Source organism: Euprymna scolopes, chromosome 5 (genome assembly GCF_053919585.1).
Source record: "Euprymna scolopes isolate OS-2025 chromosome 5, ASM5391958v1, whole genome shotgun sequence".
NCBI lineage: Eukaryota > Metazoa > Mollusca > Cephalopoda > Sepiida > Sepiolidae > Euprymna > Euprymna scolopes.
The window spans coordinates 146737910-146765608 of NC_136486.1; the positions used below are offsets into that span (position 1 = coordinate 146737910).

The window sequence follows — 27699 nt, forward strand, 5'->3', positions numbered from 1 at the left end:
TCTAAGTCAACATCTAGGATGTCCAGGCTGGTTTTGTGTTTACATTTGCTATTCACAAAATCCACCATTACCTGACGAATAATCTAACATTTATTCTTGTTAAATAAAGTTGATTTTATTATAGTGGAGATGTTGCATTGACTAGCAATTGGTCCACCCATAGACCTTGGAGAATTGTTTTTTTTATGGCATGGTTTCCTAGACAGCTCTTTATCAGGTGCAGGAGCTGGGATCGGGTCCTATAACTCAGAGCTACATTGATGAATGCATTGCTGAAGTCTTCATCTTGTTCACGAGGGTGATTTCCCTGAGACGTGTGTAGGGTAGGAGATCTGGGATGAATCAGATCAGTGCAATGAAATTTAAGGAGATGGGAATAACACACAAAAAAGTTATTCATTGCTTTTCTCCTATAACTGCTGCTAGTAGTCGGTTCTGTTCTATTGCATAGCTGGCTATTGCTGCTGTTTCTTTGTTAAACAAACCAGGAGGTTCTGACTGAACGAAACAAATGTCTTTCAATCGCAGTGTGATGGGATCATTTCTCATTGATCCATTGAACTGTCCTTCAATCCTACTTAGAACAGCAACAGGAGCCAGTGAATGATGTTTGGAAATATCAACTCTCAATTGGCCAAGACCTCAATCAACTGCTTCTTTTAACCAATCAGAAGCATCAAAATATTCACAATGTTACAATTTTGCATGTAATATAAAAACTTTTCTCTCTTCCTTTTTTTTTTTTTTTTTTCCAGAACTCACACATGGAGTGCATCCTTAAAACCAGCCTCGGTCACTGAGCCAAAGAAGACAGTAGGCACACACCACAAGAAACATTAACAAACTCACACATTTGTGCATATACTCTCATACTAATTCAAGAAAGGCAAGTATACATACACTGTCTACTAGTTTACTGAACTTGCACACTGTAACATGCATGTTTACACTGACAAAAAATGAATATGTCTACTCCATTTCTCCTTATAATTTCTTCTTGAATTGTTTAAAAATAGTAGTGAATTAAAGCTCAGATTTATTTTTTCTTTAGTTTTACGTTTCTAAATTTTTGAGATGATGATTGATTATTTGTATTATTTGGATTCTTCGGACTACTGTTCTCATCTTAAGTGTTATTTTCATAACGTTTTGGTCAGTGTAAACTCCAACCTTCTGTCCAATGTAACATTAAACAAAATGACCTGCTTTAGGTGTATCTTATTGAACTCAGAAATCTTTCTATCAAACTCGGGAATATTTCTGTCGAACTTGGGAATCTTTCTATCACACTCAGGAATCTTTCTCTTGAATTCAGGAATCTATATGCAACTTCAAACGGAAATTCATAACTGGGTGGATACGATAAGTAATTCGCAAGTGTATTTTGAATATCACCCATATTGAGGATTGAACCCTGAATTTTACAACTGAATTTTACCAAGTACTTCACCCACTAGACATCCTTGTGCACAATTCTAGTATGAATTTTAGGAGCCTTAACCCTATTTTGTTTCTAGATGGCCAATCTAATTACATATCACTATTTATTACTACATATTACAATCATATATTCATTAAGCTTTTGTTATGAATTTTAGACCACATTTTGTTTCATATTATTTTGGACAGAAGGTTGGAGGTTATTCGATTGAAACGTTGTAAAAATAACAGTCAAGATAAGAACAGTACTCCAAAAAATCTAAACACTACTAATTTATCTTTGGTTGTTCTAACAAATTGTCAGTAAACATTGATATATTTTTGTTAGCTTTTGTCTGGATCTGGTCTGTTGTGATGATTACTGCCATGCCCATCGGTTGTCTTCCGTAGGCAAAAGTGCTGGATGCTGAGGTGTCTGTGTTACCTATATGGGGGAAAAGGTGGGGTGAAGGATAGTGTCTGCTTATTTTAAGTCAATGTTATATACGGCATAATCGTGTTGACACACCGGTTCTCGTTAGATCACCAAAGTTAAGCAACGTTGAGCCTGGTTAGTACCAGATAGATGACCATTACAGAATTCTAGGCATTGTATATGTATCCGCTTATCTCGGTATTTGTTTCCAGTCATCCTGTACAGACACTTCACTTGCCACTGATATTTAACAATGTCCACGCAGGAGAGGTGTGGTTGGAGATTGTACACATCCTTTCACAAACATTTCACGTGCAGGCACCCCTTCATGGGTATCCATAAAGACTGAAGGAGCCTATCGTTATGCCACCTCAGCCCTTTTGAGGGATTTATAAAATAAAAGCAGAAACATACCTTTTTATATTTTTGTCACATCTCTTGACCATATTGGCTCATCTAGAACAAAAGACTCATGACAACAACGCAAGGCTCATTTTCTGGACAATAAGAACATTATTTGTTTCACGGTCAAGTGGTGCTTCCCTGTTCTCTACCTTTCCTTAGAAGGAGGGTGGAAATTTCTCTATTGATTCATCTTCTATACATAGCTGCCCCTCGTTGCTCCACAAATCGATGACTCAAAACTCAAACTCAGCTCTCAACTGACTAAAAAATCACTGTGTGCATTTCTTTTATTTATTGGTGTGTGTGTGGGGACTGTAATTCCTGTTGACCAGCTCACAACCAAAATACACTCACTGACCTGTCTCACAACACAGGTGCATACTCTGTCAACGAAAATCCTGGGTTTGATCTATGTAATCAGTAACCTTTGTTGACTCCTTGGCACAAACAAGTTGTGTTCAACTCAGTACTGCATTAACTGTGCTATTCATGTCATGGACTCCATAACATCCATCCTCCTATCATTTTATCAAAAATGTATCATACATTTTTTCCTTACTTCCTATCCTATGACATCTATGGGAAAGAACCCTAAGTCTTCAAACACTGCTGAGCAAAGAAAAAAGTAGAAAATAACCCATATCATATATATATTTCTTCATTTTATTTCTCCATGTTAAACATTTTCCACTGACCACTCCTGTATAATACATACATCGCATTTTTCATAACATTTCTCTTTATGATGTAGATTACTCCTTCTATGACCGACATCAATTGCTTCCATTTCCAACAACTTTTCAAATAATTAACTTAAGCTCACTTTGTCTCTCAACATTTCTATGATTCCTTTGTCCACCAATTTGTTCTAACTCTTATTCTCTCTCAACACCTCGACAATTTCTTTATCCATTAGTTTTTTACCCTTATTATTCCCCGGGTGTTCTAGACTAGGCTCACCATATTTCATTCATCATCTTCAAATAATATCCCCATCTGTACATCTACATCTAGGGAACAAAACAGAAAAAAACCCTACTTACAGTATCTACGATGGTCAGCTCTGCACTTAGACAAGATATGTTTACTGTACTTATTCGCTTGGATTTCCAAAGCTTCGAAACTTCAGGTCCCAGCATAGATCTGGAAAAATGTCACATGCCCAACTAACCTTACCCCCCTTGTGCCAACCCATCGGTATACCTTGTCAAACACCACTCACAATCAAACACATTTTAATTGAATGTACTGATTTTGTAACAGTAAGAAATCGATTCTACAAAGAAAACAATATTAAAGAGTTATTTGATAAAAACAATCCCCACACCATACTCTCATATCTTAAAAAAATTGGCCTTTATAAAAAAATTTAAAAAGAACCCTTTATCCAACGGTCCTGGATATGACCTAAAACTATATCCGATGGTAAGACCCCAGTTTGCGGGCCTTGGGGAGTGTGGAGCCACCCTTTAATTGCCATTGCTCGCAGGTCCACTCTGACCCGGAGTGGTAGTACCTGTTAGGGTCCCAACTATGGGTTAAATAGAATCTGACTTAAAAAAAAATATACTCCATTAAAAAATCGTTCCTCAAAATCACTAGATTCGGCATTAAATAACCTGAAAAGGGTTGATATGCTGTAAAACAAAAACAACCAACCTTGTGCCAGTGGAACGTGCTTACTAATTTACTAAGTATTGTTTCGAATGACCATGTGTGATTTTTCCTACATCTCAACCAAAGTGTAGAGTACAAAACTAGGGCCAACCCACATGTACACTTATTAAGACTTATAAGGTATCTTGTTATACTATCATGCCCGTTTGGGATCAAATCTTCTAATTAATGAGTTACATGTGCCAGCCCTTTTTCTTCTATTTTATACGCCACTTCACTTCTCATCATCCAAGAGATTCACAACCTAATAGCAATCCTTTTGCCCTTATAACCATCCACTCCATGTCAGAGGAATAATCTTTATTCTCCAAGTTTAAGCATTTGTAATCTGACGACTTTTAATGACTATCGAGAATTTTTTTGCATTCTGCCCTGACTACGATCTTTAATGATTATCACACTAAGATATACAGTGTAACAAATGGGGCACAAGGCCATCAAATTGTGGGTCAGAAAAGGAGATATTGGTCCTTTGCTATCGATCTTACTGCTATCTAATGCTCAAGTATTGTTCCTTTCATTCTTTCACCATTGCATTTGTCCATCACCCCTACACTTCTAGTCCAGCAGCCACCATAATACCACATTTACTCTATAGAATACCCTAATTAAAATATCCCCAATGGTTTTAAACAATTTTATTTACAAAAATATACAATATCATAAAACATGATGGGGAATTGGACAAAAATACACGCACACAAGAAAAATACAGAAGCCAAATAAAATGAAGTGTAGGTTAATAAGAATTCCAACTTTATAAGAATAGACCGCTCTCTGTTTTCCGGTTTGGTCAGAATGAAAAGCAAACAGGTCAGTCTCTAAGTAGGAGTGGAACTTAAGTGGGATAAAAAGAAAACCGGGTGTAGTTTTTGAGTGAGTAGTGTCTTCTTAATTTGAATAAAAGGGCAAAATAAATGTGGGGAATGGGCTTATTGGAGGATACCGGAAAATCAAACAGATTCAGATACTCCTTCAAGGCTAAAGAAAATCAGATTCAGATACTCCTTGAAGGCTAAAGAATGAATAAACAAAAACATCCACACTAGTTTGGCTATAGTAAATAGCAAAACACTGTAATTTACATAAAAACTGACCTTGTGTCACACATGAAATCGTGAGAGAGCTGAAAATATTTATTAAAGTGATTTGTTCTCGCCTTTGTTCCAAAAGAAGAAATAATTCACTTTAATAAATAAATTAACTTGTGGTCAGTACGTTCCCATTTTCTATTTTATATTAATTATAAATTTTTATCTCAATCGTGAATTTAGGGTTACAGTTAATTTATCCTCCTCTGACTGAAGACAGAGAAGATGCTCATAAATGACTTCCCTGATAATATTGTGTCCGAGATGGGTATATTTGCTGATGATACAACACTCTATAACATACACGAGGGAAGAACAGATGTACACAAATCTAAGATAATGGCAGAATCGTTAGAAAATGACCCCCAGACTGTAGTGGAACGGGGCTGCAAATAGATGGTAACATTTAATGCAAGTAAGACTAAGTTGCTCTCTTTTAACAATTAGAAGATGTCTCTCCAACTGCCTATATCCATGACAAATAACACCCTACCTGAGAATTCTGCCTTCAAACTCCTCGGCCTAACATTTGCGGGCAATATGAATTGGGACAAATACATTGAGGACATTGCAAAAGCTGCTGCAAAGAAGGTGGGTTCCCTCTATCAAGCTAGAAAATGACTCACGCCTGAGAGTATCCTGTACCTCTACAAGACTACCATTCATCCATGCCTGGAGTATTATTGCCACATCTGGGCTGGTGCATCTACCACTAGCCTTTCCCTCTTGGATAGGGCCCAAAAAAGAGTTTTCAATCTAATAGGTCCAACTTTGCCAACTAAGCTCCAACCCCTGTCCCATCACTGCATGTTGCATTTTTGTGCCCGTCTTACAAATATTTTAATGGAATGTGCTCTGACGAACTCGTTGCACTTGTACCCCCTTGACATTAGCAATAAAATCACATCCCTTCACTGTTGAGGTCCCTAAATGCCAGAAAGCTTTCTGCTCTAATAGTTTCTTCCCTAGAACAGTTAGACTCTGGAATTCTTTTTCTGCTACCTGCTTCCCTGATATGCAGAAGTTTAAATGTAACGTAAACTAACATCTTACTAATCTTTTCTAGACATGGTCCCAAATAGTAACCCCTTACGTTCAAGTGGCCATGTGCATTGTTAGGGGTGAAATGTGCGTATATATATATATATATATATATATATATATATAATATAAATACCCGTTCACATACACTTTTCACAATAAAGCTAGAACCCAGAATTAGATAGAATCGAGCAATTGCATCGACAACGGACAACACCAGACCCAAAGTGGGTTTCGATGTACTGCATCTCATCAGTGACGTGCTCCGACATAAGCATGAACCCAGGTCGTCGCACTCATGAACTGTGCAATACTGACGACTTAACCATATGGGCCATGGCACAATCTCTTGGCTATGCCTCGATTTTTAAATTCTTATATTTTTATCCAGTTCTACATTCTACGATGTGACAAGCATTGTCCGTTGTCGATGCAATTGCTCGATTCTATCTAATTCTGGGTTCTAGCTTTATCGTGAAAAGTGTATGTGAACGGGTATTTATATATCTATCTATTATCTCCTCTTAATGTATAATATGTGTAGAAAAAGCGGTTCATCCTTCGTAGGAACGCGATGTCCCTCACCAAATAGGTTGTTCCGAAATCATGTCTGGGGAGTCGGCTAATTTCAGTTAATGTTTGTAGATGTAATATCTACCGCCTGCATATCAGCAGTAACTTAGTTGTATAGGACGCGTTGCTTGTCACATCGTAGAATGTAGAACTGGCTAAAAATATAAGAATTTAAAAATCGAAGCATAGCCAATAGATTGCGCCGTAGCCCATATGGTTAGGTCATCAGTATTGCACACTTCATGAATGCGACGACCTGGTTTCGCGCCTATGTCGGAGCACGTCACTGATGAGATGCAGTACATCGAAACCCACTTTGGGTCTGGCGTTGTCCGTTGTCGATGCAATTGCTCGATTCTATCTAATTCTGGATTCTAGCTTTATCGTGAAAAGTGTATGTGAACGGGTATTTATATATCTATCTATAATCTCCTCTTAATGTCTATATATATATATATATATATATATATATATATATATATATATATATATATATATATATATATATATAAAAATCCTTCTTTAATTGAGCCATTCATTCAAAATTGTTGATATTATTTGTTTTAGATAATTGTTTTCATGGTCAATGTCAAAAGTAAAACTTAAGGAGTTATAAGAAAAAAAAAAGTGACCCCCCCCCCAAAAAAAAAAAAAAAAAAACTGTATCAACTAATAGTTGCTAGCTCAGTACAATGTTAATGAAATTAACTAAAAAAAAAAAAAAACCCAAGAAAATGTCAAACACCACAAAAGAAGACATTGAGAAACACTAATTATGAAAACAATTTGCAATTATTTAGTATCTGACCTTGAAACTGAATTACACGTTTTTTGCAACGTGACTTCCTATAAAGTTTTCCTACACATAAACTACGGCTACAATATATAAATATTATGATGATTTTCATAATTTATTTATTCTTATTTAGTTGGAGAGAAAGTTTTATTTAAATTGGATAAAACTAATTTGACATAAAAAAATGCATATATAATTTTTATAGTGGAGAAAATTTTATAATCGAGTAACGTGTTGCTATTTTTTTTGTCATTACCAAGTTTATTTAAATAAATAAGTGATAAACATCTTAAAAACAAAATAAATGTTTTAATTTACTATTAGTGTACGCTTTAATTAATATTAGTATGCATTTTGATTTTTTTTTTGTCCCCTGTTAAATATTAAACACAAAATGGTTGAAGAAAGATTTAGTTATTATTATTATTTTTTTTAATTTGAATGAAAACGAAGATTTTTTTCCAGCGTGTATTTCTTAATTAGAAAAAGCACGATTTCCACAACGTGACTAGAGAAGAGCACGTGACTGCGATTGACTAATCGCTGACGTCAATTTTTGTTTCTTTCAAAGACGGAGGAGGGGAGAGATTGGGTCAGAGGTCGTTTGCATATTATTATTACGCACACGATTTCACAACGCAGAAAAAATATGCGACCCAGTCGAGTCCCAAAAGTAAAAAATACTGTAAACATTAACATTACCGACTGTAGGATTCGCAGAAAGAATGTTTCAAGGAATCATCTAGTCAGCGTTTCTGGATTTATTAAACCAGGATTATTAATTTAATTACAAACTTGATTGATTTATTTCTTTTCTAAGCTGTTGCCGCTATATTTCTTGGGCGGCCTTCTGTGTTACTGTTGTTATTATAAAGTACTATAAAAAACGGAGAACGCAAACACAAACACAAACAAAAATTAAAGAGAAAATGAATACATTGAATGATTTAATTGTTTGATAAGAATTTTAAAACATTAAAAAAAAAAAAAAGTATACAAATGTAGAAAAAATCGCTTTGACACCTGCTTTCATTTCAAACACAACTTGCGTAAAATATAGACAAAACGCCACTATAAACAGTTGTATTATTATTTATTTTTAATATGTCTGGAGAACGAGAAAAAAACGTTATACATTGGTTTCGTAAAGGTTTGCGCCTTCATGACAACCCCGCCCTAAAAGAAGCACTCGAAGGGGCCACTACAATTCGATGTGTCTATACCTTGGATCCGTGGTTTGCGGGTTCTTCCCAAGTTGGAATCAATAAATGGAGGTAAGAGAAACGCCAAATTATTCACCTGTATGGAATTTCGAACTGTACCATTTTATTTAATCCATGGAGGTACATTGTTCTCATTCCGTCAACCATAACTGTGGAAATGCTATTATTTTGTTATTTTTCTTATTCGTCGTTATTATCACCCGTAGTAAAAAGATTGAACCTTCAACCCCAAAATCAGCAAGGAGCATTCGGTCAAATGTCAACGTGGATTAAATAAATAATTCATTTCGTACAGGTTTCTGAATTCGAGTTCAAATGCACCCGAAAAAAGGTCAGAGGTCATGTGGTCCAAAATGTTGTGAACGTAACAATCAAGGTGAGAATAGCAGACCGAATAAAATAATCAATACAAATCCTGATTTAAATAATAATAATAATAATAATAATAATAAAAAACAGTAACAAAACAAATCAAAATAAATTCGAAACGCCGTATGAGTGATGGTGGTGTATATTTCTTCGTTTACTTACGTCAGCATTTCGAAAAAAAAAATAATGTTGCGGAAATGTGTTTTGATAAGTTTAACTTAATTGTGGACTCGGTAATAAACTATATTTTTGTGATTCCGAAATTTATTTTTGCTAATTATATCTATTTCATTTTAATTATAAACTATGTATATGTATAAAAAAAGGTGTTAATGCAGAGAGTGATTTTTTAAAATCGTATTTCCACGTTTAATTAAAGTTTTATGATGTTTTTTTTTTTTTTTTATTCAATTGTAAGGTTAAAGTATAGAATAGGCACAAAGCACCCTCCCCTCTCCATGTTAAGAATGGCTTTTTAAATAACGTTATTATTTCCGCACGGACGGATCACTCACAAAAAAAAAAAGAAGAAAAAAAGATACTCATGCAGTCACATGCACCATTTCTTGTTCCGTGCTGAAATAATTACGTTATTATTTAAAAAGCCATTCTTAACATGGGGGGGGGTGTTTTGTACATATTCTGTATTTTAACCTTACAATTGAATAAAAAACATATCATAAAACTTTAATTAAACGTGGAAATACGATTTAAAAAAAATAGCGCGGATCAGTCACTCTCTGCATAAGCACCAAAATAATTTATAAAAAAAAATCCCCCAAAACAAAAAGACAACAAAAATTAAATATCTATTCATTCTCATAAATTGAATGGGTGCATTCGAGTGGGACGCTAAAACCTAACAATAAAAACCTCTTTTTTCATGTACATTATTTTCGATTTAACAATTTTTTTCACCTAAATTCCAGTCTTGTCCGAAAGCCCTTCTTGGGAGGGTATGGGTGTGTGATTTTCATTCAGGTCCGCCATTCTATCAACTCGTTAATTTGAAACTTTTCGAAACTATTTAAAGTTTTTTTTTTTTTTTTTCAAAATTTGCGTCATTAACTTAACAGCTGACTACAATTCGGTCGTCTTCAAGTTGAGCCGTCCCCTTAAGTAATCCAATTTACCAAATTTCCACTAACGATTACTACGATATTGTCCCATTGACTATTGTACACTCATTAACCCTTATCCTCTAGTGGCCTCCGGGCCCTTGATAAATGGTAACTTCTATGTAAAACAACAAAACAAAAACAAACTTTCACTTGACCGATTGCGTCATAGAAAATGGCGGTCGAATCTTTTTTAGGTGGTTCCTTTTTTTCAGACGTAAAATATATTTAAAAAGAATATAAATTATGTTTATGATAGCAGTTACCTTAAGTCGAAGAGTGATTTCCAATTGGGTTAGGGTAAATTTAAAAAGTTGAAATAAATGACCATTTAAAAAAAAAAAAAAGCGACGGCTATTTATTTATTTTTTTCCTAAATCAGTTAAAGTTAAGACACATTTTGAAATAAAAAAACTTAGTTTTCTAAAAATTTAAAACCAACAGATTAATATATATTATATTTTCTATCGTTTCATAATTTTTTTTTAACTGTACACTTTAACTGTACAGTATGTGCACTACCGTATGTGCTTTTCATGGTTCCTATTTACAATGCTTCCCCACGGGACAGAGTTAGACACGAGGGTCGTTTTTTAACGTGGAGATGGTTGTGAGAGAACAAAAGACGAGTTGAAACAGTTTCTAAAATTAAATAAAACCAACTTAAACTTGCCAACATCCTAAGGAAAGGTTAGCTCGTCTTTTGTTGCAATTGCCTGTTTAAACTAGAATTTTGGATATATACCTTCAATAACAATTAGAAAATATAGGGAGCAACATTTTCGTGGAGGTTTCGCTTGACATCCATAAATAGTAAAACGTCGTTTTCCCTTTTTATTACTTTTGAAAGTTATAGAAATAATAATAATGATGATGATGATAAAAATAAACTCGCTTCAATGATAAGTACATCTTACCCTGTAAATTGAATTTTATAAAATGCAAAATCTTGAATTTTTTTTAGCTTTTAGATAGTTGCCATTGAACAAAATAATCTTAATCAAATTAGTTCTAGTTTTAATAATAATTTGGTTCAATAATTTAATGATCAAGCAGCAGTAATAATTTGGTTACGGTATTGCTTGGTCAAAAATTATTTATTGAACCAGAAACCAGATTGCTATAAAATTAGAACTAATTTGACCAAGATAATGCCGTTTCAATGGCAATCATCTTAATGCCGAAACGTTCGAGGTTAAAATTTATATAAAAAAAAAAAAATAAAAAAAATAGGACACACTCGGGCAACGTTGTATCTTCGTGCTAGTATAAAATAACGTGCACATTTTTTTTTTAATTGTGCGTTTTCTTCTGCTGTGTGAATAATTATGAAACCGCAATGGATATCAATTTAAATTGTGGTTGGATCAATTTCTTCTCTATGTTGAAGGTCAGTTCAATTGTCATTACGTCATTTGATCAGCTCTTTTTAAAAGCTCAACTTGAAACTGTTCTCGAAATGACTAATGCAAGGGGAGAGAATTCATCATTTCTTCTAATTCATGACTTAGTTGTAATAGCGTGCGTACGCGTGCATTCTGTTTGTGAAGTATTATCATCAAATTGAATTCTAAAAGAAACAAACAAAAAAAACATAACATCTGATTATTAAAAAAAGTTTCTGAGCAATTGTTTTTTGATTCCTACACGTGTTCTTCATGTAGAAGTAGGTAATTGGAAAAAAAAAATGATTTCACTCTAGGTCTTTGCCCCACATTATTTTGAACTTGTTAGCTTTAAGATGGCTACGATTGAAACAATCAAATTAATTTTAGTTTTATAAAAAAACTAGCAGGCCGCCCGGCATTTCCCGGTCGTAAAATATGCTTAAATATGATATTTTGATTAATGCAGATTTTGTATTTATTATATCGAACCCAATATAGAGTAATGATTTAAAAAGTAAAAAAAAAAAAAAGACTTGTGCGCCGCAACCGAGAATTTAAACCAAAGCATTTAGCTTACGATTTACTTTTTACTTTGACGTTAATGCCTGAGACATGTTTGCTGCAAGGCTAAAAATTAAAATATGAACCAATAGCTATTACGTTACGCATGCATATTCGTAATGCCGTCATTTGATCTTCACCTGGCAAATTCTATTTCTTTAATTTTCGCACTTTTGCACCGACTTTACCTGGCTAAACTCCAATTATAAAGTTTTGCATAGGTTTGAATACTCTATATATTACGTTTCATATCTGTAGACCAAAAACTGACAGGAGTTTGGTAGGTAAAGTTTTTTTAAACAAATTTATATACGCATAGATAAATATATATAGAAAAAGGTTTGTGTTTACTATAATAGTATTGTAGTAATCATTAGTATTGGAGATTTGAAAGAGTGTCTTACTTAATTTGAAGACATCCAAGTTGCAGTCAGGTGGAAAACAGGCGAACGGAAGAGAGTTCCACAATCGTGCACTTCTGAGAAAGAAGCTTTGCTCATGGAATCTATGTTTGGATTTAGGCACAGATAAAGAGTGGGGAAAATTATTGACAGTAGTTTCAGCCAGACGGGTGTTTCTCGTGAAAGATTGGCGAGGGGGAACGAGAGATTGGAGCTCAGATGAGCACTTGCCATGGAAATGACAATAAAACAAAGACAGGCTCGCAACGTCTCTTCTGTAGGAGAGAGGCTTCATGGAAGAGAAAAGGGCATCCCCCACCAAACCACGAAGTCTATTTTGTACACTGTCATGGCAGGATGGGTTGTTTTTAACAGTTCCTGCGCAGATGTGGCAGCAGTACTCCATCCTTGGACGTACTTGGCTTTTATACAGATAGAGAATTGCATCAGTAGTGAGATATCTTCTGGAGCGGTAGAAGGATCCCACCATTTTCCCGGCGTCCCTGGCAACAGATTTGATGTACGTGTTCCATTTCAGATCAGGAGTAAAGGTCAAACCATATGTAATATATATGATATTATTATATGTAATATATATTATATATAATATATATGATATTATTATATGTAATATATATTATATATATTATGTAATATATATTATATGTAATATATATTACATATATTATGTAATATATATTATATATATTATGTAATATATATTATATATATTATGTAATATATATTATATGTAATATATATTATATGTAATATATATTATATGTAATATATATTATATGTAATATATATTATATATATTATGTAATATATATTATATGTAATATATATTATATATATTATGTAATATATATTATATATATTATGTAATATATATTATGTAATATATATTATATATATTATGTAATATATATTATATGTAATATATATTATATATATTATATGTAATATATATTATATATATTATATGTAATATATATTATATATATTATATGTAATATATATTATATATATTATATGTAATATATATTATATATATTATATGTAATATATATTATATATATTATATGTAATATATATTATATATATTATATGTAATATATATTATATATATTATATGTAATATATATTATATATATTATATGTAATATATATTATATATATTATATGTAATATATATTATATATATTATATGTAATATATATTATATATATTATATGTAATATATATTATATATATTATATGTAATATATATTATATATATTATATGTAATATATATTATATATATTATATGTAATATATATTATATATATTATATGTAATATATATTATATATATTATATGTAATATATATTATATATATTATATGTAATATATATTATATATATTATATGTAATATATATTATATATATTATATGTAATATATATTATATATATTATATGTAATATATATTATATATATTATATGTAATATATATTATATATATTATATGTAATATATATTATATATATTATATGTAATATATATTATATATATTATATGTAATATATGTAATATATATTATATGTAATATATGTAATATATATTATATGTAATATATATTATATGTAATATATATTATATGTAATATATATTATATGTAATATATATGTAATATATGTAATATATATGTAATATATATTATATGTAATATATATGTAATATATATTATATATATGTAATATATATGTAATATATATTATATGTAATATATATGTAATATATATTATATATATGTAATATATATTATATATATGTAATATATATTATATATATGTAATATATATTATATATATGTAATATATATTATATATATGTAATATATATTATATATATGTAATATATATTATATATATGTAATATATATTATATATATGTAATATATATTATATATATGTAATATATATTATATATATGTAATATATATTATATATATGTAATATATATTATATATATGTAATATATATTATATATATGTAATATATATTATATATATGTAATATATATTATATATATGTAATATATGTTATATATATGTAATATATGTTATATATATGTAATATATGTTATATATATGTAATATATGTTATATATATGTAATATATGTTATATATATGTAATATATGTTATATATATATGTTATATATATGTAATATATTTTATACATATGTAATATATGTTATATATATGTAATATATTTTATACATATGTAATATGTTATACATATGTAATATGTTATACATATGTAATATATGTTATACATATGTAATATATGTTATACATATGTAATATATGTTATACATATGTAATATATGTTATACATGTGTAATATGTTATACATATGTAATATATGTTATACATATGTAATATATGTTATACATATGTAATATATGTTATACATATGTAATATATGTTATACATATGTAATATATGTTATACATATGTAATATATGTTATACATATGTAATATATGTTATACATATGTAATATATGTTATACATATGTAATATGTTATACATATGTAATATATATTATACATATGTAATATATATTATACATATGTAATATATATTATACATATATGTAATATATATTATACATATATGTAATATATATTATACATATATGTAATATATATTATGCATATATGTAATATATATTGTGTGTATTATATGTAATGTACGTATTATATGAACTATATGTAATGTACGTATTATATGAACTATATGTAATGTACGTATTATATGCACTATATGTAATATATCTATATATTTATTATATGCACTATAGGTAAATATGTGTTATATGCATTATATGTATTATATATTCACTATAGGTAATATTTATGTATATCATATGCATAATATATATAGTGTTATATTCATAATGTAATATAGTATTATATGAACTCTAGGTAATATATATATGTACTACATGTAAATTAATATTATGTATTATATGCATATGTAATATAATATATACATGATATGTAATATACATGTATTGTATTCACGATATGTAAAATATGTGTACTAAATATACTTTATATAATATAATTATATGCACTATATAAAATATGTATTATGTATATATATAATAAACGCACTATATGTAAAATATATCTATTATATGTATTATATGCAATATGTATTATATGCATTACGTGTAATATATGTATATATATAATGCATTTTACGTAATATATATATATATATTAATTTTATGATATATATATTATTCATTTTATGTAATATATATATTTTATGCATCTTATGTAATAAATATTTCATGGATTTAATGTAATGTATATATATATATATATTTTATGCATTATATGTAATATATATTGTATTATATGTGATATATATATATTGTATTATATGTAATATATATTTTATGTATTATATGTAATATATATATAGTAATATATATATATATAGTAATATATATATATATAGTAATATATATATATATAGTAATATATATATATATAGTAATATATATATATATATATATATAGTAATATATATATATATAGTAATATATATATATATAGTAATATATATATATATAGTAATATATATATATATAGTAATATATATATATATAGTAATATATATATATATAGTAATATATATATATATAGTAATATATATATATATAGTAATATATATATATATAGTAATATATATATATAGTAATATATATATATATAGTAATATATATATATATATATAGTAATATATATATATATAGTAATATATATATATATATAGTAATATATATATATATATAGTAATATATATATATATAGTAATATATATATATATATAGTAATATATATATATATATAGTAATATATATATATATATATATAGTAATATATATATATATATATATATAGTAATATATATATATATATAGTAATATATATATATATATAGTAATATACATATATATATATAGTAATATATATATATATAGTAATATATATATATATATATATATATAGTAATATATATATATATAGTAATATATATATATATATATAGTAATATATATATATATATATATATATAGTAATATATATATATATAGTAATATATATATATATATAGTAATATATATATATATATATAGTAATATATATATATATATATAGTAATATATATATATATATAGTAATATATATATATATATAGTAATATATATATATATATATATATAGTAATATATATATATATATATATAGTAATATATATATATATATAGTAATATATATATATATATATAGTAATATATATATATATAGTAATATATATATATATATATAGTAATATATATATATATATATATATATATAGTAATATATATATATATATAGTAATATATATATATATATAGTAATATATATATATATATATAGTAATATATATATATATATATAGTAATATATATATATATATAGTAATATATATATATATATATATAGTAATATATATATATAGTAATATATATATATAGTAATATATATATATATAGTAATATATATATATAGTAATATATATATATATAGTAATATATATATATAGTAATATATATATATATAGTAATATATATATATAGTAATATATATATATATATATATATATATAGTAATATATATATATATAGTAATATATATATATATAGTAATATATATATATATAGTAATATATATATATATAGTAATATATATATATATATAGTAATATATATATATATATAGTATTATATGTAATATATATATATATATAGTATTATATGTAATATATATATATATATAGTATTATATGTAATATATATATATATATATAGTATTATATGTAATATATATATATATAGTATTATATGTAATATATATATATATATATAGTATTATATGTAATATATATATATATAGTATTATATGTAATATATATATATATATATAGTATTATATGTAATATATATATATATATAGTATTATATGTAATATATATATATATAGTATTATATGTAATATATATATATATAGTATTATATGTAATATATATATATATATATAGTATTATATGTAATATATATATATATATATAGTATTATATGTAATATATATATATATATAGTATTATATGTAATATATATATATATATATATAGTATTATATGTAATATATATATATATATATAGTATTATATGTAATATATATATATATATATAGTATTATATGTAATATATATATATATATATATAGTATTATATGTAATATATATATATATAGTATTATATGTAATATATATATATATAGTATTATATGTAATATATATATATATATATAGTATTATATGTAATATATATATATATATAGTATTATATGTAATATATATATATATATATAGTATTATATGTAATATATATATATATATAGTATTATATGTAATATATATATATATATAGTATTATATGTAATATATATATATATATAGTATTATATGTAATATATATATATAGTATTATATGTAATATATATATATAGTATTATATGTAATATATATATATATAGTATTATATGTAATATATATATATAGTATTATATGTAATATATATATATATATAGTATTATATGTAATATATATATATATATAGTATTATATGTAATATATATATATATATAGTATTATATGTAATATATATATATATATAGTATTATATGTAATATATATATATAGTATTATATGTAATATATATATATAGTATTATATGTAATATATATATATAGTATTATATGTAATATATATATATAGTATTATATGTAATATATATATATAGTATTATATGTAATATATATATATATATAGTATTATATGTAATATATATATATATATAGTATTATATGTAATATATATATATATAGTATTATATGTAATATATATATATATAGTATTATATGTAATATATATATATATAGTATTATATGTAATATATATATATATAGTATTATATGTAATATATATATATATAGTATTATATGTAATATATATATATATAGTATTATATGTAATATATATATATATAGTATTATATGTAATATATATATATATAGTATTATATGTAATATATATATATATAGTATTATATGTAATATATATATATAGTATTATATGTAATATATATATAGTATTATATGTAATATATATATATAGTATTATATGTAATATATATATAGTATTATATGTAATATATATATAGTATTATATGTAATATATATATAGTATTATATGTAATATATATATAGTATTATATGTAATATATATATATAGTATTATATGTAATATATATATAGTATTATATGTAATATATATATAGTATTATATGTAATATATATATATAGTATTATATGTAATATATATATATAGTATTATATGTAATATATATATAGTATTATATGTAATATATATATATATAGTATTATATGTAATATATATATATATAGTATTATATGTAATATATATATATATAGTATTATATGTAATATATATATATAGTATTATATGTAATATATATATATAGTATTATATGTAATATATATATAGTATTATATGTAATATATATATATAGTATTATATGTAATATATATAGTATTATATGTAATATATATATATAGTATTATATGTAATATATATAGTATTATATGTAATATATATAGTATTATATGTAATATATATATAGTATTATATGTAATATATATATATAGTATTATATGTAATATATATATATAGTATTATATGTAATATATATATATAGTATTATATGTAATATATATATAGTATTATATGTAATATATATATATAGTATTATATGTAATATATATATAGTATTATATGTAATATATATATAGTATTATATGTAATATATATATATATATAGTATTATATGTAATATATATATATAGTATTATATGTAATATATATATATAGTATTATATGTAATATATATATATAGTATTATATGTAATATATATATATAGTATTATATGTAATATATATATAGTATTATATGTAATATATATATATATATAGTATTATATGTAATATATATATATAGTATTATATGTAATATATATATATATAGTATTATATGTAATATATATATATAGTATTATATGTAATATATATATATAGTATTATATGTAATATATATATATATAGTATTATATGTAATATATATATATATAGTATTATATGTAATATATATATATATAGTATTATATGTAATATATATATATATAGTATTATATGTAATATATATATATAGTATTATATGTAATATATATATATATAGTATTATATGTAATATATATATATAGTATTATATGTAATATATATATATATAGTATTATATGTAATATATATATATAGTATTATATGTAATATATATATATAGTATTATATGTAATATATATATAGTATTATATGTAATATATATATATAGTATTATATGTAATATATATAGTATTATATGTAATATATATATAGTATTATATGTAATATATATATAGTATTATATGTAATATATATATATAGTATTATATGTAATATATATATATAGTATTATATGTAATATATATATATAGTATTATATGTAATATATATATATAGTATTATATGTAATATATATATAGTATTATATGTAATATATATATAGTATTATATGTAATATATATATAGTATTATATGTAATATATATATATAGTATTATATGTAATATATATATAGTATTATATGTAATATATATATAGTATTATATGTAATATATATATATATATATATATATATATATATTGTATTATATGTAATATATATTTTATGCATTATATGTAATATATATTTTATGCATTATATGTAATATATATTTTATGCATTATATGTAATATATATATATTATGCATTATATGTAATATATATATATTATGTATTATATGTAATATATATCTTATGTATTATATGTAATATATATATTATGTATTATATGTAATATATATATTATGTATTATATGTAATATATATATTATGTATTATATGTAATATATATATGTATTATATGTAATATATATATGTATTATATGTAATATATGTATTATCTATTATATGTAATATATTATCTATTATATGTAATATGTTATCTATTATATGTAATATATATGTATTTTATGCATTATATGTAATGTATATATTTTATGCATTATATGTAATATGTATGTATTATGCATTATATGTAATAGTATATATTATGCATTATATGTAATAGTATGTATTATGCATTGTATGTAATATGTATATATTATGCATTGTATGTAATATGTATATATTATGCATTGTATGTAATATGTATATATTATGCATTGTATGTAATATGTATATATTATGCATTGTATGTAATATGTATATATTATGCATTGTATGTAATATGTATATATTATGCATTGTATGTAATATGTATATATTATGCATCGTATGTAATATGTATATATTATGCATTGTATGTAATATGTATATATTATGCATCGTCTGTAATATGTATATATTATGCATCGTATGTAATATGTATATATTATGCATCGTATGTAATATGTATATATTATGCATTGTATGTAATATGTATATATTATGCATTGTATGTAATATGTATATATTATGCATTGTATGTAATATGTATATATTATGCATTGTATGTAATATGTATATATTATGCATTGTATGTAATATGTATATATTATGCATTGTCTGTAATATGTATATATTATGCATTGTCTGTAATATGTATATATTATGCATTGTCTGTAATATGTATATATTATGCATTGTCTGTAATATGTATATATTATGCATTGTCTGTAATATGTATATATTATGCATTGTCTGTAATATGTATATATTATGCATTGTCTGTAATATGTATATATTATGCATTGTCTGTAATATGTATATATTATGCATTGTCTGTAATATGTATATATTATGCATTGTCTGTAATATGTATATATTATGCATTGTCTGTAATATGTATATATTATGCATTGTCTGTAATATGTATATATTATGCATTGTCTGTAATATGTATATATTATGCATTGTATGTAATATGTATATATTATGCATTGTATGTAATATGTATATATTATGCATTGTATGTAATATGTATATATTATGCATTGTCTGTAATATGTATATATTATGCATTGTCTGTAATATGTATATATTATGCATTGTCTGTAATATGTATATATTATGCATTGTCTGTAATATGTATATATTATGCATTGTCTGTAATATGTATATATTATGCATTGTCTGTAATATGTATGTATATATATATATATATATATATATATATATATATAAATTTGGTTATTCAGAATTTATTCAAATTTGAATAATTTAATAATTTTTTTTAGTGAATGTATTTAAAAATTTGTATTTATATAAAGTGCCTTTTTTCTGATCTTCAGATTGGGATCAAATCTAATTTTAGAAGGGGCGGTAAAAGTTTATATCTCATTTTATTTGGTTTTATTATCTATTTTATTTTATTTCTTTACCAATCCTGCATTATTTTTTATAAAATTGTAAACCTATCATTAATATTATGAATCTGAAACCATTATAGATATTTTAAGTTAAATATTCTATCAGGTAAATATGGTATTATGGTTATTGCTGGAGTCAACATGATAGATAAAATAATAGAATTGACAATGCTTGCACGAATGGGTCAAAATATCTCTAGTTCAGAGTACCTATTTACTTTGCCTCTCCACGGAACAGAGTTAGACACCAGGGTCGTTTTTTAACATAGATAAAGGAACAAAAAAATAAAAAATTGTTTCAGACGTGGAGGATTTCTCCTCCACTGACAGCGAACAAGAAATTAAAGTGTAGTAGCTGATGAACAGATACTGCACTTTAATCTTGGCCCGAAGTTCAGAGTAGCATTAGGTGTATCAGAATTTTGTGGGAATTTTTGACACCCCTAACACAAAACTGCGAATAAAATATAAAAAACTTGTAATTTCTCTTTTTAAAGTGGGTTGTTTATTTTCTTTATGGAATATACTTCCAAAATAAACTATTAAAGTTGTTTAAAAAATAATAGAAATATTATTTTTTATTTTTAAAAAAAGTGTTTACAAAATGCTGGCGCACCTTCATGCAGCCATTTCTTTTACGTAATGAAATCAATTGAATTTTACGAGTTAAATATTTTTCAATTTTTAAACTTTAAAAATCTATCAAAATTTTTCTATTGGTTCAATTTTTACGATATTTTCAGGGTCAATGTGAACTTTTATGCTCTTTCCAATAAACCGAATATAATATTTTAGACAAATGTTTTTTTTAAAATTCACCCCACTATTTTGAAACGTTTATTCAAATTTAAATAATTAATTTATGCACCAAAGTTTTATATATCACAAATTGAAGATAAAAGATCAATAAATAAAATATTCTAATTTAAAACAAAAAAAAAAGTGATTTTTGGAAATTTACCTGCAAAGTCCAAAGTGTAAAACCTTTTTTTTTTTTTTAACCACGTTGATTTTTTTTTTTTTTTTTTAAGTGGAAGCTTATGTTCTGCTTACATTGTCAATATTTCTATTTCATTCAATGTTTTATTTTTTTAGATATTAAAAAAAAATTCACTTGATAAAGTAGAATTAAAATATATTAAATCAAATATTCATGTATTTCTTTGAGAAAAGAAAAAATTCATTGACTGTTTTTTTTTTAAAGGCAAAAACATAAGTAAAATGTGACTATTTTCATCTATGGGGACACATATTTCTTCATGCACAAGGCTAGACGGCTAACGCGAACGTGTGGTTTTTACGTCATTCTCTCCATCCGTATTTCAAAACAAGAACAAACACTACTTCCGGCGTTTCGCTAACATGTAACAATGCTTCTGTAATGGTGGCTTTTTCAAATAGTTGTTTAAAAAAATTCTTTTATTTAAAAAATACATGAATTTAAAATATAAATATGGATAAATTCTTAACAATGAAGAATGGGAGTACCCATTGAATAGTATTTTTTTATAGGTAAGTGATTTTTTGGAATTTATATATACATATATCTATCGAAGCAAGTTAAAATTTGATTTTCTTTAAATCTTTTTCAAAGAAAACCGAATTAAAAAAACAAATATTGCATAATTTGCTATTAAACCTATTATTTTCTTAAAATTTGGTCTTTGCTCCTTTAATTGAAAAAAAAATTAGGGTTTGAATTACATTTTTCAAGTAGTTATAAGCTTGGAAAGATAGGAGGTCGAATTATTCAATTTTTTATCACGCATTTTTAATGTCATTTTCTGATACACCTAGAGTAGCATTGACAGAATGACTGACGAACCTTGCAATGTTCACAATTTGAATGACCTTCTATTTAATTTATAATTTTCTTTTACTTTTGCGATATTGAAGCATGTATTTGCAAAAGTAAAATAAAATTACAAATTAGGCAGAAGTTTATCAAAATTGTGGGGATTGTGAGGGTCGGTGGTCATTCCATATATCTGTTCTATCTTTGTGATGATCAAGTAAAATTTTCTTTTTGTTTTAATTTAAAGTCCCTTTTTTGTGGGTAGGTAGATTGTTCCTCACGTTTAAAACGGACCCTGTGTCTAACTTTTCCATCGTGTGGGAGGCAAGTAAATAGAAACTATTATTGCAGTCATATAAGCATTGCCACTGTGTAAGACAGGGTGTTGGCAAGTTATTTTTTAGGTACGCTTGTACTGAAGAGTTTCATTAACACAAACCTGACCTCAAACTGATATTTTTATGTGACCTGTTTTTTTTTTCTTCCTTTGACTTTTTTGTGTTTATTTTTAGTTTTATTTCCTTCTAAAGGCTGAGCATACTAAAGAACTATGTTGTCCGCATTTTTTCAATTACATTTTAATGCAACTAGTAAGAATTGATCCAATATTTAAATTTTTTACATAGTTTCAAGTTTAGTAAATTGGAATTTTCAAATGCACTTTGTGTGTTTGTGTGTGTGTGAGGGATCCTCCCCCTCCACCTCATGTGCACGTGCATTCAGACCTGACATTAATGGCTAACAGTAAGTTTTGTGTAAGTTTTTTTTTCTTTTCAAGTAAAAATCTGGATACAAATCATTAAAGCGCACCATAGAATTTATTTACTCCTCCCCCAACTATAACACAATGTGACTTTAATTTAGGCTAATTATCATAACTTTCATACTATTCAAAAGTTGAAACATAAATTTTAGGAAATCTGAACAAAATATATTATTATTATTGAAATTTTATATTATATAAAGCTGAAGATTCTAAATGAATATGTTTATTTTTTATGTTTAATCAAACGATACTTTTGTAACATTACTGTGAATTCGTAAATAAAAAATGAAAATAAATTCAATACTATGTTTTGAAAAAAAAAAACCCCAACAAAATACTGATTTTTATAATACTACTAGTAGTTCAGCCTGGCTTTGCTCGGGCCCTATGTACTGTTCATAACTGTGTGTGTGTGTGTGTGTGTGTGTGTGTGTGTGTGTGTGTATATATATATATATTAAACGGTTTGATTCCTGTTCAGTTAACCTTCATCTAAAATTTCAACTATTTAGACCCAAAATTGGCAGAGGAGTTATCTTGTCGAACTCTGGAATGTTTCTGTCGAACTTGAGAATTTGGACGGAATTTCGAGTGGAACCCTTTATTTACTTCACAGGGATAGCATGCTCTTGTTCTGTCAGCCATGACTGGATAGAGATCCTAAGTAATTCGCAATTTTATTTTTCGGTCACCTACACTGATGATTGAGACTTCAACCTTCAGGAGAATATCACTTTTTACAATTGATTTTTCCAAGTACTCTAACTACTGCAAGGACCATTTCTACATTTATTTAGCATTTATGATGAAACTTAAACAATTAAATCAACATTAAGTCATTAAGCCCATTCACATTTTTGTGTTTTGGAAAGTTTGTAGATTAACACCCTCAGCAACCCTTTCTCCCCCTCTTTAATTGTGTCGTTACATTTCAACCATTCAGACCCACATGTTGTCTGGTACTTCGCTACAAACAAACAAACAAAAAAGGAAAGAAATAAAAATCTGACTGTACATTTTTTAAAAGTGCAAATGAAATGCATTTACTTGTGGTTCTTCCAACAATAACGCATTTCATTATCTTTCAAAAGTTTTTACATGCATACGTTTTTTTAAAACTCCCTCCCTGCCACCTCATGCCTGCACTAGCCAGCGCTTTCTCGCCCTCAACTTCATATGCGCGTCTTCCCCGACACACACTTTGCTTCTGTACTTGACTATGTGTTGTCTTTTTTCTACTTTTTTTCTCCTCCTACTTGTGACGTCAGCGCGTGCACACTTGCTTAATTTGCATACGTGCTAAGATGGCTGCTGCTGCTAATATTTTTGCTATCCTACAGCTATCCTATGGCTGCTGCTGATTTTTCTCCTATATGCACTATGTTACACCTCCACACATACTAAAATTAGAAGGAGGGATAATTTTTGCATGATTTCCCAGTTTCAGACCCTCTGGATATTTAGGACAGGTAACCAAATTTTCTCTCTTTAAAAAAAATATAAATAATAATTAATCTAGTCGTGATTTTCCCCTTCACTCTCAAAAAATAAACATGCCCCACTTCCATAAAACCCTAAAAAGTAGAAGCTCTCTCAAGAGCCTTAGAAAAAATGCCTTTATACCCTAAAATATAGCTAGACTGATCTGAAACTAAGGAAATCATTAAACATTAAATTTACATATGAAACTGATCCCTCACTCTAAATTTTAAAATCTTTTTTTTTTTCTGACCGGTTTTGGAGGTTGCTCACAAGTAATTGCCCCACAAAAGTAGAATCTCACTTTTAGGGGAAGGAGATAATCTACAATATCATTTTTTTGTTAATAAACAAGATTTGGGTTCTTTTAAGCGCATTTTGTGGAAAAATAAACCATAGATTTCATTGTTATATCAGCAGGAAGCCATTTTTTTTTATAGATAATGTCGATATTTATCTATGATATGTAAAAATCAAAAATTACATAATTATCATCAAGTGCATTTTAAATTCAATTTTTTAATGAAATCGTTAGAAAGTATGTTGCCAGAAAACACCAATAAAACAAGTAACATCTTAATTTAAATTATTACTAGTTATGATTGATTAGATTTTAATGTTTTATATAAATTTGTAACATCTACACTTCTTGTGTACCTAATGTTTGCAAGTACCACAAAATTGAATTGTATCAGACTCCCTTTCCACAAACCGAATGTTACTAAAACAAAAGTAATGATCAGTGGTTGTAGTGTTGGAAAGCTGCCAAAGAAGGGGAAGATCTACTGCTCAGTTAAAGGAGTCAAGTACAGTTCAATTTTTTATAATACCAGTAAACATTGGATACATAAGAAATGCTGGTAGTTTGAGACGATTACCAATTTGTGTGCAGGAAGTGTAAAAAACAATGGAGAGAATCTGGATGTATAAAATCTGGATTGTGAAACTGAGGAGATGTTTTGTTACTTTAGTCATACAATTGAAGCACTGGATGCTGCAGATGTTAGTGTGATTGCAAGAATTAGGAGTGAATGGAGTAAGTTCAGGCCAACAAAGTGTTACAACTGTTAACCAAAGAAAGAGTCTATCAGAAATATGTACACAATGTGATGATCTATGAAAGTGCAACCTAGTCATTGAAGGTTGAGAATATTCATTGCCTGGAGAGAAAGGACATGAGAATGATTCGGTGGATGTTTAATATGAGTGTTAAAGACAAACTTAATTCTGATGAGCTCAGAAAAAGATTAAACCTGGACAGTATAAAGAAGCATATAGAAATGTAGATTTCGATAGTATAGCTACATTGAAAGAATGGATAAGAGTTCTTGGGTTAATAGATGTAAAACAGTTGAGGTAGCAAGTTCAGCTCACATGTGAAGGCTAAGAAAAACATTGGATAAAATGATAAAACTGAACTTGACAGATAAAAACCTGGTTAAAGATAGATTATTCTGAAAGTCTATTTTTAAAAGCCGTCCAACACATGCCAGC

The 27699-nt window shown here is 25.7% G+C and overlaps 1 protein-coding gene across 3 annotated transcripts in view; it reads left to right on the forward strand.

Moving 5' to 3' along the window:
• Window positions 1–7983: 7983 nt before the first annotated feature.
• LOC145277010 (cryptochrome-1-like) overlaps window positions 7984–27699 on the forward strand; it is a 63528-nt gene continuing 43812 nt past the window's right edge. For 2 of the 3 annotated variants that reach the window (XR_013868078.1, XM_080128606.1), the window contains exon 1: window positions 7984–8712. Coding sequence is in view for 2 of the 3 variants with exons in the window: in XM_080128606.1 (XP_079984732.1) it covers window positions 8543–8712 (170 nt within the window). In the remaining variant the exon portion in view is untranslated. The remainder of the gene's footprint in view (window positions 8713–27699) is intronic. The other variant, XM_080128608.1, reaches the window with a different exon arrangement.